The sequence below is a fragment of the Alosa pseudoharengus genome, unplaced genomic scaffold (genome assembly GCF_046254945.1).
Source record: "Alosa pseudoharengus isolate Yale_2024_CS ecotype anadromous, Long Island Sound unplaced genomic scaffold, YU_APseudo_1.1 YU_APseudo_1.1_scf_1, whole genome shotgun sequence".
Classification (NCBI taxonomy): Eukaryota; Metazoa; Chordata; class Actinopteri; order Clupeiformes; family Clupeidae; genus Alosa; species Alosa pseudoharengus.
The window spans coordinates 52,035,229-52,053,422 of record NW_027468564.1 but is presented as its reverse complement, the minus strand read 5'-3'; the positions used below and the strand labels follow the sequence as shown (position 1 = coordinate 52,053,422).

Genomic DNA, 18,194 nt, shown 5'->3' with positions numbered 1-18,194 from the left:
ATGGACTTTCTTAAATTACCTCCATCTTCGGAGGGGTTCCAGTATGTGTTGGTGATTGTAGATGCCTTCACTAAATATGCGTGGGCTGTCCCAACACGGGATCAGACAGCAATAACAACAGCAAGGGCATTATGGGAAAATGTTACCCGTTTCTTTGGATGCCCCAAACAGCTACTTGCTGACCAAGGCCCAAATTTTGGATGCAGCAGTTGTGCTCTCTATACCAGATTAAGAAAACTCATACTACCCCATATCACCCTCAGGGGAATGGGGGTTGTGAGCGAATGAACCGCACTCTCTTGCAGTTGTTGGGCACGCTGGAGAATGACAAGAAGTCACACTGGCCATCATACCTCCCAGAGTTGATTTTCTTGTATAACAATGCTGTGCATAGTTCCACCAACCATACACCCTCATATCTTCTTTTAGGGTGGCATCCACGCCTCCCAGTTGATGTGGCTTTAGGGACATCTCCCCCAGATGTGTCAGATCCCCTACCTCAGTGGGTAAATGCACACCACCGCCGACTGTCTTATGCCCATAGTGTGGCAAGAGAGCAGGCAGAAAAAGCCAAGACACACCAAAAGAGATGCTATGATAGCTGTCCTGTTAACTTGCCTTTACTTCCTGGAGAGAGGGTTCTCTTAAAGAAACGGGGTGCCAGACCTTATGGAAAATTGACAGATTCTTGGGAAAATGAACCATATGTTATTGTGAAACAACCTAATGTTGATCTACCTGTTTATGTGGTAAAACCAGAAACTGGGGAGGGGAGAGAAATGGTATTACACAGAAATTTAATGAAACCTTGTCCTGTTTCTGTTGTGTCAACTAACATTCCATCTATTGTTTCTCCACAAAGCAATGTGCAGCCATTCAGCTCCTTGTGGGGTGGTCTGTCTTTTGCAGGTCCCTCAGTGATTGGTCAGCTCAGCACTGCTGCGCTGCTGGATGGTGACCACTCCAGCATGGACATCCCACAGTCCATCCCAGGGACTGATGAGCCATCCACCTGTCTGGTTCCAGCTTCCTCCGCAGATGGCCAACCCAAAACTGATCCCTTGCCAGACAATGGCCATTCTGGTATGAACTATGCGCAGTCCACCCCTGCAAATGATGAACCGCCCACCTCTACTATTCAGGGTCAATCTGGCCCACAGCCTGCTGTAGGTACGTTGGCACTCCAGCAGGAACCCAGGAAGGACAATAATCAGCTTTTCATCCAGCAATTGCCAGGGACTATGAGAAGATCATCTCGCCCTAACTTGGGGGCGCCACCTACTCGTCTCATTGAGGAAGTGTAATGGACAAGCTGCCATGAGGACATGGCTATTGCAAAGTGGGGAGGGATGTAACAGGGGTCCAGTAGAAGGTTGTTCTGCTGTGGTGACATGATTTTGTTTTTGTTTTATTGTTTTCATGTTTAACATGAGTGCTCTCTCTTGCTATTATGTCTTTGTGTCTACCGCCCTGGTCTTAATGACGAACGTTACGTCATGACGTCACGGAGGTGTGTGGGAGGTGTGTTGAGGAACGCACTTTTTAAAAGGACTGAAGACCCAGGTGGAAGCGGCCGCTTTGTCTGGGAAAATTCCCATGGAACCGGTTATGTGGTTGCCCTGCAAGAAGTTGTTTGCTCACATACAGTACACAATACACTACTTCATACCAACCTCAAGTTTCTTGAGAACTTTAAAGAAAATAAACAAATAGACAAAAAAGCAGGTCAAAAAATTAACAGCTACAAAAATAGATGGCCATAGATATAAGTTATTGTGGGGGAGTATATTTGTATATCTTTTAATAGAATAGAATAAAATGGATTATATTTAATGTCCCCATGATGGAATTTGTTTTAGCCAAGCATAGCCCAGTGATAGACAACTTTGATAATTAACTTTAATATGTTTGTATTACATTTTATTCAAGTATAAAGAAATTGTATGTGAGAGTAAGGTATTTGTGTTTTTTTGTCCTTCAATTTATGAGTATGGTGTTTGCATCTGGTTTCCCTAATGTATTTGTGCTAATTTCACATCTTGAGCCTGTTTCTGTTTATCTGGATGTTTTGCCTCATGCCACCCTTGAATTAATCAGTGCCTCACTAGTGCCACCCTTGTTAAAAATGTCTAGAATCGCCACTGCGTCTCGCTTGCCCCTAGCGCCTGTGAGCGGAAAAAACACCCTTGCAATTTTAGACCGGCGGGCCAACGGCCTCAGTGTCAGGAAGTATAACGAGTGTAACAAATTGCTTTACTGCATTTAAAAATACACATACACGCCAGGCACCGGCTAGAACAGTGGTCCCCAAACTACGGCCCGCCACCTCATTTTGGGTGGCCCCCCAAAACATGTCCGTAGTATATAGCATCCGGTCCGCAGGGGAGTACAACATCGTCAAAATAAAACCTCCGCAATTTCCCCCATTCATTCTCTATGGCGAGTCTTAACAGTACACATGTAATACTCTTTTTGTCCACCGGTGGTTGTTTTGGCGCTGTTTTGCGTTTGCCATCGAAAACGGAATGAAATGTAGGCCTACCTGCAAACAATGTAAGAGGCCTATGCTGACTGCATCAGTGCTCAAAGTATTTTAAAAGTTTATCAATTAATTGTTAATAACTAACTAACTTCTATTCAAGTCATATTTCTGTGACTTTCTGGGATAATTATTTCTATTTTTTATTCACTCGTTCAAATGTTCATACAAAGAGTTCACAAAGTTCTCATCAGGTGACTGAAAGTTAGAATGATGGTCATTTCAGACCACTTCAGCACTTCATAAAATTCTCATAGTTTGAGAACTTTAAATTATTTGTAGGATATTCACAACTTGAGCTGTGTATGCAAAGACACAGGATTCAGAGTTCACACATTTTTAATAAAATATACTTTTGGGACTCCCTGCTAATACTTTTGGGAATGCAAACGTTTTTTTATTAGTATTATTTAATTTTACACTGATATGGCATGATGACAATATAAACACAGCTAACAATGGTAAATTGCAATAGCCTATGATTAAATGTAATAGAATATTCAACTAAGGTAGACTGCTGTTGTTCACAGCACTAAGCTATTTATGGTTACTGATATAGAACTACTCCGAGTCTCTGGCCCTCTCTTGGAGCCAGGCATATTGAGCTGGCCCTCGGAAGAAAAAGTTTGGGACATTCGTCATTTTTTTTTACAAAATCAACCAGCGCGCTCTGGTCACATGAACAAATAGGCACCGTTGCTCATCTATCATTCATTGTATAAAGCCCGCCTGGACAATTTGATTGGTCGGTTGATTTTCATACATGCATAGAAGCTTGTCAATGGAGCAAGGCCAGACCGAATTTCCCAAGATATTCTCAGATATTGTAGGCTGTGTTATTCAAAAATACCTACCAGCTGGCATTTGTGGCAGCATGTGAACAAGTTACCAGCACTTTTTCCCCTCCTCAAGCACTGCCTTGACCTGTTACTTACCCAGAAACAACAAGGTGAGTGAACTGATGGATTGGCGTTAACAGCATTTTCAACAACATGATTTGCCGTTGATAAGGACATTTTTAAACATCTCTGTTGATTGATGAGCTGAACAGACAAAGGCAAACATTTTGATCTTACATTTGATAATGGGGGTGGTTCAAAAGCTTAGTGGCCTGACGATTTAGGCCTTTTAAACCTCTCATGTGAAAACAACACCTAATCCATTACTAATGAATTCCTAAACATATCAATATCAGGATCCTGCCCTGAAATGCACATACTGTTCTGTGCAGTCTGAAGTATGCCCTTAATATGAAAGCATGTAACTGCAACCAAAGGCTTGTTTGGGAAACATTGAAACAACCTTGCCAAACAGGTTTGTTTTATGCTTTGTGTCATGGAACATTGTGGCCATGCCAGGGCGTTCTGGAATCCCCATCTGTTTAGTGATGGTTTCAGTTTTATTCTTTAACGCTGCCAGGTTATCACACCCATAACTCATGCCTCTGTTATATTTGAGTAAATCTGCTGCATCAGTCAGCCATCGTGAGATGTATGACTTTCTAGTCTAGAATAACCAGTGGTCCATGGTGGTCCCTGACCATGCATTCAATAATGTAGTTTCATTATGGAATAAAGCCCATAACATGATAACTTGCTAACAACATAATACATTTTCTAAACTAATAACGTAATATTTTTTTTGCTGATAATGTAATATCACTTGAAACACTTGTAATACTGAAAGAAAGGCAAAAAATCATGTCAACCCTTTATTTACAGTGCACATGGAAAGTGTTCACAGCGCTTCACTTTTTCCACCTTTTGTTATGTTTCAGAGTCATCTTAAAATTGATTCAAATTTCAATTTTCATTAAGCTACACACTGTTTGGAGTGTTTTGTAAATGTATAAAAAAAAATAAAAGACTGAAATATATACCATTTACGTAAGTATTCAAAGCCTTTGTTATGACACTTGTAATTGAGCACTTGAATGACATCCAGAGTTCCTTTGAGAGGATGAGAGAAGCGTAAAGGAGAGCTCAGTGCCTGGTTTCTTCCACACTGTTGGGAATTAGGGCTAAATAGTTCAGTCTTCGTTTCATCAGACTAGATCATTTTACTTCTCATGGTCTGAGTCGTTCAGGGGCTTTTTGGGAAACTCCCAGCAAAACATCTCAGTATTGTTGGAGTATTGTGTGTACATTGATAAGAGTAGGATTTTTTTAATTGAATCAATTTTAAGATGAGTCTGAAACATGGGCGGATTATGAACTTTCGGGTCCCTGGGCCCAGATGTATTAACTCATTGAATGCCAAGCTATTTTCGGGAGCTTTGTCCTAGAGTGCCAGCAGTCTAGACCATTGTTGATGATTTTTGTACAGCCACAGCATATTCTGTGTTATAGCTATGAACACATACAATGGCTCGATTAAAAGGTGAGACTTTAAGCTTTCGGTGGGTGCAAACCGTGTATTTCTACACGCCTCTGTTCCTGAGAAATCCCAAGCTAAACAGTGGCTAGTTTTCATCAAAATCGCTGTTTTTTTTTTAGAAATGGAGATATAACGTCTTTCATGAAATATGAAGTGTTGCCTGTTACTTACTTGTGTAAACTTTCCGGGAAGTGATCAGCGAGACCTGGCGAGACTGCCACCTAGTGATAGACCCACGAAAATGGCCTGGTTTTGACCTGACTTGCATGCGTCACTGATTCGACCCAAAGCGGCAACCGAGTTATGATATCCAGATGTCCAGATAAAATGTCCAGATTGTGCGTTTTCATGAGTTTTCAATCGTCATATATTTCATTTCCATTCATCACAGAGTTCCCAAAATCACATATAAAGTGTGTAAGATAATATTACGTTTTTGGCACTCAACGCATGGGAAGGAAAAACGTAATATTACATTTTTGGCACTCAATGAGTTAAGGGCCCCCCACTTATTGTCGTATATGTGGGAGGGGGGGTTTGGAGGTCCTCCCCCAGAAAATTTTTAATTTGTTTGATGTGATTTCCTGTATTCTGGTGCATTTTGGGGATGGCCAATACTAAATTCAATCAGATTCATAGCCTACATCCTGATTTCTTGATATTGAGGCAATGATTCCCTGAAAAAGCTTGGGCTATAGGGCCCCCTGACCGTTTGGGCCCCTGGGCCTGGGCCCGGTGGGCCCATGCAGTAATCCATCCCTGGTCTGAAACATAACAAAATGTGGAAAAAGCGAAGCGCTGTGAATACTTTCTGTATACACTGTAATTGAGAATAGTCAAAAGGCCATTTATCAACAGTTGAAGGAGATAAATTGAACTATTTCATGGGAAATATCAGCACATTTTTTGTTTGACGCCAGCAACACATCTCAAAAAAGTCGGGACGGGCATTTTTACCATTGTGTTGCTTCATATAACAACATTCTGTAAATATTTAGGAACTGAGTAGATCAGTTGCTAGAGTTTTGAGAATGAAATGTGGTCCCATTCCTGCCTGCATTACAGCGGCACAACAGTCTGGAGTCTTCTTAACCATGTTTTTCATTCCATGATGCACTCAATTTGACAGGTCTGGACTGTACCCAATTCCTTTACAACCTGCAAAGCTTGAGCAGTTTTGCAAAGAAAAATGGAGTAAAACTGCAGTATCCAGATGCAAGCCTATTAGGCATGGGCAGTTCGCGACTGATTCGGTCAGAAAGAACGAATCCCGAAGGTGAACGACGAGAACTGATTCCCAAAACAAGAGAACTGGTTCTTTTTAACATACAAAAATATGGTCACATAATAAAAGATACAAACGAACAGAGCTTCATCTTCCTCGACCGTATATCTAGTACTACAGCAGGTAGCAACCGCGTTGCTATGGGTAAACAAAGGATAGGCCTGGCTTTACTTACGTGCCTGCCTGCCAGCGCTAGAACTTGGAAAAATGCCATATGATTCTTACTGAATTCCATTCAGTATATTTATGAAAAAAGGCACTTATGTGCTTAATAAAAAGCTTGATATTTACATAAATTATGTAACACACCATATGAGACAGTGTTTTAAAGGATATTTGACTTAAGACAACCAAGATGGTGCTCTAAAGCATATTTTGACTCAAGGAACTGAAAGAACTGAAAGAACGAATCAAACAAACGATTTGTGAAGGTGAAGGGAACTGAAAGAACTGATTCCCGGAATAGAATCATTTGGCCCATGCCTAAAGCCTATACTGTATGTGAGCCTTATCCACACAGACTCCATGCTTTAATTGCGACCAAAGGTGTATTTACTACATGTGGACTTGAAAGGGATGAATATTTATGCAATGGCTGTATACAGTATATATAGCGTATATATGTCGACTAATTTCTCCAAACTTTGTTTACAATGCAGACTTGTCTGGATGAACTGATACAGTGCTTTTTTAAAACCTTAAATTGTTATTTTTCTTCATTTATGGGCATTTGAAGATTAATATAATCAAGGACTTTGAGTTTCTACTCTTTGGTCAGCTATATTGTATGCGTGGTCTTCCACTGAAAACACTGTAATCACACAGAACCCTAGTACAATTTGCATTCACCACGCTGGCTACATGATTAAACACCAAATACAGCAGTAATACATGCAATGTTGCATGCTGGGTGGGGTGAATGTTCTGTCCCTGCACATGCAATGACTCAAAATATTTAAATTGTGTTAACAAGTGCACATATTTTGTTGCCGCTGATTGAGTTCAGATAGACGTGATGCATAAGCCCAGGACACTCTATTTCAGATTGTAAAGTATCTGGTGATTTATCATTTACATGATCACAGAAATGGTCAACACAAGTCAATTCCATATCAGACATAATGCAGAGAAAGTGACAAAGTTAATAATGATGGAATGAAAAGAAACTGACAACTGATTATTTGCATGGTTTTAATTTTGGACACAATTTTCTGTCATGAAATCACATTGAGTATAAGTTAGAACAAAAGCAGACATCTTTCCCATTATATGACATGAAACTGAGAAAAAGTCATCGCTGTATGTCTGTGGTCAGCTGTGACCTGGGACGTCCCATTATGTAAGTTTCACTCACACTGAAAAGGGAACAGTATGTCACATCCATGTCTCATCTCATCTCGTGATCTCAAGCTCCATCTATTACGTGGAGAAATCTGTCTGCATCAGTCAGCTGATAAGATTTAGACTAGAATAACCTTAAACCAGAGCCCAAGTTCTGTTCAAAGCAATTCCTGTGCTTCACATATTATGACCACAACAGCGTGTTGTGTAACTGCTGGCTGTCAAACTCAGTGGAACTACCCTACACCCACTATTGTACATAACACCTAAAGCATCTAAAGTGTATTTCTGAACTTTTCACTGCCCGATACTAATTTGAATGCAATATCTCGTCATCCTGATGGTTGATTTTCATTTACACCTGGATAAGCTACAGTAAAAAAAGAAAACATTCAAGTAAGGGATAATGTATAGAACATGCCCTGAAAATGCCGAAAATGGCGAAATGCCCTGAAAGGACCTAGTTCCTGATAATGGCCGGCGTTCTATACATTATCCCGCTTATTACACGGCTACTTGCCAAAACGAAACAATAAACTCCCCACGATATGACTTTTTAGCCTACATAGCCTAGGCCAGGGGTCTTCAACCTTTTTCCAAAGTCTTTTTAGGCAAGTCCCTCCACTCGGCGGCCATATTGCAACGCTTTTTGGGCACTCATCGGGCATCCGTTTCGGCAGAAATGCACGTGCGCAAGGCTTCACGACACCAATCTTGCTCCTGCGGCGCGATCACAACACATGATTGGCACATCTTCACAACACACCACATTATTGGCTCAATGTATTCACAACACAGCACATGATTGGCTCAATGTATTCACTGCCATATTGGCGTTGCAAACTAACCACATGCATTTCTATGGAGGATTTTTTTGAGTGCTGTGTCTCCTCATTATAGAAAGTCTCCTTTTTCAGCCCAAGGACCCCTTGGCTGAACACTTTTTCGCCCACTTCAGGCGTATTTATTTCGCAACGTTCGTGTAAAATAATTGCGAGGTATGTACAAACAGGCCGCAATGATGTAAAAGCGCAAACTGCCTGTCGCAGGAGCTGAAAATGGCTAATTGCGTTATTCGTGTCATGCATATGCATTCATGGGAGGATCCAGGGGAAAGTGGGAGTTTAGCATAAAAAGATGGGAGGGGACGCGTAAAAAGCGCCTAATTATGTATTCCGCAGTATATACAAAGACTGCTCCTGAAAGCGCACGTCTATTCTGCGCCTAAATACTTCTGCCTTGTAAAAGCATGTGTTAATCCAAATTGCATTCCAATGTGTCAATAAGAGAACCTTTCAAAGACAACAGAATCACTATTTATCATCTATCAAAATCAACCTTAACTTTCGTTGGCCTTTCGAATGTCTTACTTTCACTTTCACGTCATTCACTTAAACTTTCCTACTTGCTAGATTTGACCAATTTTCCATAGCCTATGTGCACAAGTAGTTTGAGTAAAACTACTGATCTTCATTATCTCCTTGCTTGTTGGTATCTTATCATGTATGGTATTATTTCATGATCGCTAAACGTTTGATTCTTTTTAATGTTGTCATCAGTTAACTTCATTCAACTGCGCTTGTATGTAGGCTCTGCCGTTCAGTTGTGGACGCGGTTTGTCCAAAAAAAAACTAAGGAACTAAGTGTCAGACACACACACATACACACACCCCTACACATGTTAACATGTACATTATCTGAAGCATGGGTAATTTATAGAACTCTTTTCAATTTATTCTGTTTATTATTGACATTTATTACACAGCTCTTCACAAGTCAAGTATAACGCTCCATTGACTTGAATGGGATTTCCCAAATTCTAAGGATCTGAGGATCTCTAAAAAAAATAATGACCGCTTGTCAATGGCAACGGAGTTTGTGCTTCTAATTCAGGTATTTCATACCACTACGCAAGGACTGGAACTTCCTTCAAAAGTGAAAGCAGACGGTTGATCAGCTGTGTTCTAAAGAATGTTTGGTTCAAGTTCAGCGTGTGTTGTTGCAAACTATATGTGTCTCAGCAAATGCCACGATGAACGGTAACAAATAGGCTAGGCTATATAGGCTAAAGTTAAATTGTGGAGATTTTATTTCGTTTTGGCAAGTAGCTGTGTAATAAGCGGGATAATGTATAGAACGCCGGTCATTGGGAAAATTTTCCCAATAATGACCGGCGTTCTATACATTATTCCTTACTTATTCTAGGAACCTTAAGGTGATTAGTCATGGGACAACAATATGGGCTGTTGCTGAGCGACACTCCCATTGAGATTGGGCAACATAATTTCTATCTGAACGATTTGGATACTTATGGGCAACGAGACCATCCAATCAGACTGCTAGTGTAGCAGAATGTAGTGGTACAGTGCCCACTTTTCATTCAAGCTCAGGTGGCTGCATCGTGAGTGGCTCTCGGTAGCCACATATGGGCCAATCAGTACAACAGCGCCTCTATTTAAATTCAAGGACCCTCATTGTGCTATGCCAGACGTCAAAGGCCCGCCCCTTTTTACCTCCCTGACAATTGGCATCACCGCAGGTATGATGGCGCTTCCGGTGATATTTTACTGGTAAAGTCTTTTTATATTGTTACCTACACTTAAGTGCTTTGTCGTAGAGTCTCCCCCTCCCCGTACGGCATTGGCCTCCCGCCGGCTGGATGTGCGTCCAGTGCAGTCAATTGGCTACATCGATAAGAACTCTGCTGCTTTGCCTACATCATTTTTAGCCTACGACTTCCTCGTGTGCCTGTCCAATCAGCACCACTGGTCCCACGGTTAACGTGGCCTGTAGGCTGCAACTAGCTTGTCGTACGCTAGTGGGATTATGTATGGAGGCCTTGGGCTATAAATCGCTGGAACTCATTCGGGTGTTATAGCGCTCGTTATGAAGGAATGGGTGCTCGACGAACTGACCCCACTTTATTGATTGTTCTTCCCTGTTCTGCGTTGCATGTTATTGTCTGTGTTGTTTGTAGCCTACGTTTGTCTGTCTGTTTCTTCGTTTCTTATACCAGTGTTTCTCAAAGTGTGGTCCGGGGACCACTGGTGGTCCGCAAGCTATCCCAAGTGGTCCGCGAGCAGACGTGGTAAAATATAATATAGATGAGTTGTTTGCCATATTGAACCAACTTGTATGTAAATCCAAACAGTTCTGCAACGCTGCCTATGTAAGTTATGCCAGTTTAAATCATATGAATTCTCTGACACAATAAGCAAGGTGCAAAGAAAATAAGCAACGTGGCTCAGTGAGTAAGCCTATTGTGTAAGTAACTATTTAAGTAGGTCTACTCTTTTTTTTAGCTAGGTGGTCCGAGAGGTTTTTTTTATTGATTAAGTGGTCCTTGGTCTGAAAAAGTTTGAGAAACACTGTCTTATACAACTGACTGGAGGCCTTTGTCCCTAGTGCTGTTGATCACAAAGCTCTTTTGTTTTGTGAATTGTCTTTCTGTTTGCACTCAATCTTTATTCAATTGTTTTGTCCTCACTAACGGGAGGGTGTGAAGCTGCGGATCCTTAGTGTGACAGTTTGTTTGTTTTATTGGTTGTTTGTTTGATTTAACTTTTCCTGTTTTATGTGTATGTGAGGATACTGATCTCTGAATTATATCTTTGGGTGCAATTCCCATCGTGGTGTAGTCAGCTATTGTATAAAATCTATACCACTTGCCACACTAGCAATGAATCACATGACCAACCATCTGTGAGCTTCTAAGATGTTCAATAAAGATACCAGGGTCATGATAGTGAAGCGAGGGGAAAAGAGAAGCTTCGTATATCTTTTTACTCCGCTTAGTGTTTATGTTGAAACCCAAAATGGACATTCAATTTTCACTTCATCAAATGCTTAAAAAAACAAATAACATCTATTTTTACTTGCTAAAGTTGTTAAAGGGACACCAGGCAAGCCTGATGCTTTTTCTTTACGAAACTCCCCTTCGCTCAGTCTGAAGCTCTTTTCCTTTTCTTTGCGTCTTCTGTCAAGGGTTTTCGCTGCTTCTTCGCCGGCTCTGCCATTATACACACGTTTGCAACAATCTCTAGCGTTTCGTTAGCCTGCCTGCTTCGGTCGGCGGGTAGGATACACTGAACTTGCAAGCGGGATATTCTTCCTACAGGCAGTAGGGGCGGGCAAGAGAGTCTTCATTCGCCCTGTAACGAGTCATTTAAACATATACCGACTTACGAAGATGAGAAATAACACGAAAACGTCGCCTGATGTCCCTTTAACTCATTGAGTGCCAAATGCGTTGAGTGCCAAAAACGTAATATTAGGTTTTTAGCTTTTTTTTAAATTACGAAACTAGACACTGTAATACACCTTATGTGATTTTGGGAACTCTGTGATGAAAGGAAATGAAATATATGACGATCGTGAAACTCATGAAACCGCACAATCTGGACATTTTATCTGGACTTATCTCGGTTGCCGCTTTGGGTCGAATCAGTGACGCATGCACGTCAGGTCAAAACCAGGCCATTTTCGTGGGTCTATTACTAAGTGGCAGTCTCGCCAGATCTCGCTGATCACTTCCCGGAATGTTTGCACAAGTAAGTAACAGGCAACACTTCATATTTCATGAAAGACGTTATATATCCATTTCTAGAAAAAAACACGTTTTGCACCCACCGAGAGCTTAAAGTCTCACCTTTTAATCGAGCTATTCTACGTGTTCATAGCTATAACACAGAATATGCTGTGGCTGTCAAAAATCATCAACAATGGTCTAGATTGCTGGCACTCTAGGACAAAGCTCCTGAAAACAGCTTGGCATTCATTGAGTTAAGAAGACATCGTTTTTTTCCAGTAAACTGTTAGCTGCCATTACTCCATTGAGATTGAATGGGATTTAGCTAAATAGCGGTGGTTTTGCTAACAAAGTTGCTAGTTGTCTTCTACCCTCATTAGTTGCACTGTGTTGCCCAAATTGCCCAGTGTTGCCCAGTGTATCATCAGCTATACAGTTAACAATCACAGCTTGAGTATGGATGTAATATCTCATAGTATACCTACTGAGAGGTCGTCTGACCCTGGTTAGTGGCACAGATTCTGGGGCAGATGGACGTCACTTCTTTTGGTTTTGACGTTTACTAAATGGTGTTCCCACGGCGATCACATGATGAAAAATGCTTCAGATGAAATCATTTGGCAGACCCCCTACAGTACCTCCACGGACCCCCGGTTAAATATCACTGACCTAGGCTAGGCTATAGACTATTTGTTACCGTTCCATCGTGGCTTTTGTTGAGAAACAAATAGCGCAACAGGGCTGAAGGGCTGAACAGAACTTGAATCAAACATTCTTTAGAGCACAGCTGATCAACCGTCTGCTTTCACTTTTGAATGAAGTTCCAGTCCTTGCATAGTGATATGAAAGACATGAATTAGAAGCACAAAACCCAACAAAAGCCATTTTCCTTGACAGCGGTCTGTTATACTTAGCAACGGTCTGTTATCGAGAAATAGCAGACCACCGAACGTTGGGAAGGCCCATTCAAGTGAAAGGAGCATTCTTCAGCATTATGAAGAGCCATCTAATGGAAATATAATCTTTTCAGAAGCATGATTTATCTTACAGGAATGATGACAATATGAATTTCTATTACAATCATTAGTACTTCATTTAAGGTTTTCAGAAAAGAAAAGTTACTGAAGGAGACCAACTGGTTTGGTGTGATTTGCATAAGTGTAGTTTGAATAGGTTATGTTGTTGTATGTTGGAAATGAGTAGTTGTATGCTGGTTGATGATACAGGTTGGTGAGTGCTGGATAATGGTTGGTGTTTGCTGGTTTAACGTTGGTGGAATATGTGTCGTCCCTGACTGATGAGTGGTGGTTAGAACTTGATTTTTGTTTTGATTTTTTATCAAATGGAATTCGCTTAGTCAAAAAAACAGTACCAGCCAGTAATTCGATAAGTCGTTTGGATTTCTTTGTCTTTTCTGTTTCGTAGCTCAAAGAACTTGCATGACCCTCCAGGTACTCTACCTTTTTCTCATCCAAAGTCTCAACTTCTTGTCTTGAAATGGCTTTCTTTTCTGTGTTATCTGACCTGTCCGTTTCAGCCTGTTTTTCCTTGCGCCCAGCAGATCCTATATACAGTACCTCAAAAAGGAGGCCAAGGATGAGACCTAAAAATGTCCCAATTATGCCAAATGTTGCATCAAAACTATATCCTACAAGAAACCCAACTACCATCAAAAAGAGGATAACTGCAAATGCTTTCATTAGTTCTTTGAGAAGGAGGAGCACCTCCTGCCTTGTGGAAAAACCTTCCTCTAGCAGCTCGATCTGGTTGTTGTCTTCTTCCTCTGATGATTGCTGCCCTTGCATTGTCCTGTGTTCTGTGTCTGTGTCTGACAAATGAAAATGTGATTATCACTATAAAATACTTAAAGTAATGACCATGAAAATGTATGAATGAAAAACATATCCAGATATATATTCATTATATGTATATTTCTTTTATTTTTTTGTCTTTATATAATTCTATATGCAGTATTCATTATACCAAATGGTGAACATGCACATTCTCACACATTAGCCGGCATTTATGAAACAAACGTACGACCTAAAACAGGCGAAGGACAGGCGCACGCTCATTTCCACGCAAGTTTTTTCGGGGCGCAGCAGCAGGGCTTTGAACCGATTTTTTTTCCCAATCGGTTCGTCCCGAACAGAAACGGAATTATAACGTTTCCGGTTATGAGTTCCACCAATAAATTGACGTTCACAAACCGGTTAGAACAAAAAAATACTGTTCCCGGAACGGTTAATTTCGTTCCTGTCAGCTGTTTAATGCTATAGAATTATGTCACATCTTTCTCATCCAGCTTAAACCAAATGTAATAATATTACAACCATTATTACATAATAATAATTATATGATTATTAATAATAATAATAATTAAATAGGCCTACAATTATTTCAAATGTGTAGTTTATTGTTAAAAGAGAACATTTCCACACAAACGTAATGACATTATTAAGACACATGGTTATGTCACTCGGGCAACAACAAATTGCAACTGTCTTCGGGGGAAAGGCCATCCAGTAGGCCTAATCAGGGGCGCCTGCAGGAATTAATGCTATGGTACACACACCCACCACCACCCCCCCCCCCCCGCAAAAAAAAATCACTCGTGAACAATATTTGTCCGTTTTAGGTCCGTGCATTGGTCAGCAAAAAAGTAGCCTACATAGCATAACAACATCCACATGCAATAATACAACGACAATGTCTAATGACCTATTCATTTGGACAACTTGATACAGCCCTATACAGGCTAAAGTTACCTTTAGTTTTGTTCTAGCGTAACGTGACGTCTGGCTTTAGCGCAGTCTAACGTTCTGACAAGCACACCAATTGCCTACCTTGCCCATCTGGAATAACTCCTAGCTTTGCTGCCTCCATCCTTTCTGTTTTCGTTGTTTAAACTTGTGATATCCATGATGAGTATTGAGTTAGTGAATTAGCTCAACATTGTGTGCTGATAACCATATATAGATAGCCGAGTAAAAGAAAACAACAAGTAGCCTATTGCGTGTCTGCGTGCGTATTCTCTCTCCTGCTCAAACAAAATGCGTGCACGTTAATTTTGATAACGTGTTCACTAACTTTACGTAATAGATGGTAAATAGCCCAATGGCATGCAGCTAAAGGGATACTGTGCATATTTGGGAAGGTATGGTAGGCCAATTTGGTGTGAATACACACACACAAGGGAAATGTTCTGTTGTTGAGTAGCTTGATGGTACGCACAGTGCGTACGGACGTACACCTGCAGGCGCGCCTGGGCCTAATGTTCGCTAGTCCATTATTAACGTGGAGTCGACAAATATAGCTATTGATATTGTGTTTGGAATGAGCTTTTTTTTAATTAACGATGGATCGTAATTCACCTCTTATTTAAGATGTGGAGTGGAGACTTTGTAATCCATCGCTCTCTCTCCATTCAGTCAGCGAATGTCTGATGTGATGTCACACAGGAAGTGAACCTCAGCCGTCATGGTAACGTGCGCAGGAAAATAAAGACTTTTTTAGTTAATTAGGCAACGAAAACTTTGAGGAACGAAATAAAACCGGTATTAACCGGTTACCATTATTTTAAATAAGTGTTCCTGTTCCAGAACATAAAAAATAATAACGTTTCCGGTTTCGTTTCTGTTCCCTGTAAAATACAAAAAGTTCCCGGTTTTCGTTTTCGTTCCTTGAACCGGTTCAAAGCCCTGCGCAGCAGTAAATCGGACATATTATGCATCTTCATGTCGTAAATTCTAGGGGCGAGACCTCTAAAATGAGTGCGTATTGGGGCGTGATATCTAAATTACGTGTGTTCTCTGCCGCCACATTTACCAACATACGTTCATTCTTACACTGGAATTGGAGTGATACGAACGTTTCATGAATCACACCTCAGCCTTGTCATAAGATGATTCCTGAATTCAGATCTGTGCTGGTTTCTATGCTCGGTTGATAAATGAGGGCCATTGTGTGTGGATGTTGTTCATTTATTTTACACATATATATAGGATCACCAGAGTTAAGTCCCTGAGGTAGCCTAGAAATATAGACGCACCCTAGTGGCAGCAAATGTAATTTGTAGCCAGTGTAGTCTAGCAACTCTCCGTTGGCTTGCAAGCTGGAAAAATGAAACTTCTATCAGGCCAATCACATCGTGTATAGAGTCGGCGACGGTTCAGCGTGAATTTTCTGCTACTTGAAAACAAAGAAGATGGATGCTGCTGCTGGCGAACAGCGGTCTTTGAATTGCGACTCGAGATAAGCTTTTTTTAAATTAGCAAAAGTTTGATCAACTAGCCAACTAGCTCCGCTGGTGGGAAAATGCAATGGACTCATGAGTTGTAGCTCTATCCTATTGCGTGCAGAGGAAATTTGAAAGACAACCGTTTATCCCACCCCTCGGATTGAGCAGTGCCAATGGTAAGTTCCCAGACCCTACATCTTGATGTGGGTCTGGCTCGTCAGGCTATCCCTGAGGGAAATAGTGACATATATTGTCGAATTTCAATATTTTAAACTGTAAATGTTTGAAATATTTGGCACATTCCCTCTTACCATGAACATTCTGCCTTGTTGTAAAGCCTTCTTCTAACGCTTTGTTATCCTCGTTGAGTTCGTTGCGTTCCTCTGCTGGCTGTAGTCCGTGTGTGGATCTGCCCTCTATGACTGGAGAAAATAAATGAAAAAAAAAAAAAACCTGTCTGCCACTGTCTTATGATATAATGAACCACACATACTTAATGAAGCACTTAGCATTTCATGCTATCCGTGATTCTAGGTCACAATTATTGGTGTTGTATCTTTAATATTGACTGTTTCGTTATGTTATTGGTTTGACTGATTACTGTGATATGTGGCATCGCATATTCTTTTTTTTAATGAGTGCTGACATGGTATGGCTGATGAATGCATTATGCCTACTTCCTTCTTAATCAATATGTATCTGTTATGGGGTGGGAGAATGTTTTTTAACTTCTGTAAAACTTCGCTATACTGTTTGACTTAAATGAAGACACTGTGTTTTAAAACATTCATTTGCACATATGGAAAAGGTCTTAAAGTTATTTGTGTGATCTGATACCTGGCTCACTTTGGATGAAAAAGTGTCTGCTAAATGAATAAATGTAAATCCTTATGAAACCATACTCACTTTGTGAATCATTGTTCAGTCTTCTCCTTGAAACATTGCTTCTCCTCTCCCTCCAAGCTTCTTCATCTGTTCTTGACGCTGGTGCTAAGTTATGTTGATCCTCCATTTTAGTGTATTGCTTCCACAGCACTTTCTGGTTCACAGTTCTGACTCTATAACAAACAAATTCATAAACATGCATAGAGACTTGGACCAATCCATAAACAATTCCAGCGAATCAACATGCTAAAATATCAACAAACTCTCATGTCACCAATAATTCAGTCAGTAAGTAAGTGAAATATTTTCAATTTTAAATTTCCATGTCCTCTTCCAAGACAATATTTTGGTTATCAGAATAAAAACGTTTTCTTTTTAAAAGGTCAATGAACATCTTGTTTGTAACCTATTTTATATAAATTAGGAAAATAATTATATCACCTGTTGATGTTGAAGTTCTTTGTGTATTTGTGGAGTTTGCTGTCAATGCTTTAACCTGGTTTGGGCTCTCTTTAAAAAGCTTGTGCATGGAAACTCCCATATTTTCCCAGTGGAAGCATGTCACAAACCACTCCTACCGGACCAACAACAAGAGACTTTGAGACTAGTGGAAAACTTTCTGTTGAAAATGGGTCGAAAGATAGGGGTTGTACCCAGACCCAGAACTCGAAGGGGCCGGTACTCACAGGAACCAGTTTCAAGCCCCTTTATCTAATAAACTTGAGTTTTTGTCTTTCATACTCTTCAGCCGTATTTGCCATAGTAGTTTTAGGCTGCCCCCTGGTGGACACTATATATTGTCAGTCACCTGTACTGAAATTTAGCCTGATGTAGCCAACTCAATTCTATTCAGAATTTGAATCTGGAACGGGAGGAGTGCGACCTGATCGTGGTGTATGTTTCAATCGATACAGGGGACAAAATGCCTCTGCACACAATTCAGTCCCTCGAGGATTTCGCTGGCCTTTTTTGCAATTGTTGTGGCCTAAAATGCCTGATT

The 18,194-nt window shown here is 40.6% G+C and overlaps 1 protein-coding gene across 1 annotated transcript; it reads right to left on the bottom strand.

The window, feature by feature from the left end:
- Positions 1-7,377: 7,377 nt before the first annotated feature.
- LOC143132597 (uncharacterized) lies at positions 7,378-17,777 on the bottom strand. The gene is made up of 4 exons (XM_076292236.1): positions 17,636-17,777; positions 17,216-17,367; positions 16,621-16,731; positions 7,378-13,897 (listed from the first exon to the last, which is right to left on the bottom strand). The coding sequence occupies exons 2-4, from the start codon at positions 17,319-17,321 to the stop codon at positions 13,188-13,190; spliced, it is 927 nt and encodes a 308-aa protein (XP_076148351.1). The 5' UTR covers positions 17,322-17,367; positions 17,636-17,777; the 3' UTR covers positions 7,378-13,187.
- Positions 17,778-18,194: the final 417 nt, after the last annotated feature.

Bases quoted from the DNA above. Each gene is read 5' to 3' on its own strand.
- LOC143132597 (XM_076292236.1), bottom strand. From the start codon at position 17,321: ATGGAGGATCAACATAACTTAGCACCAGCGTCAAGAACAGATGAAGAA. The intron at 16,732-17,215 runs GTGAGTATGGTT...TATTTTCTCCAG, and splicing joins ACTGAACAATGATTCACAAA to TCATAGAGGGCAGATCCACA. The intron at 13,898-16,620 runs GTAAGAGGGAAT...TTCATTTGTCAG, and splicing joins AACAAGGCAGAATGTTCATG to ACACAGACACAGAACACAGG.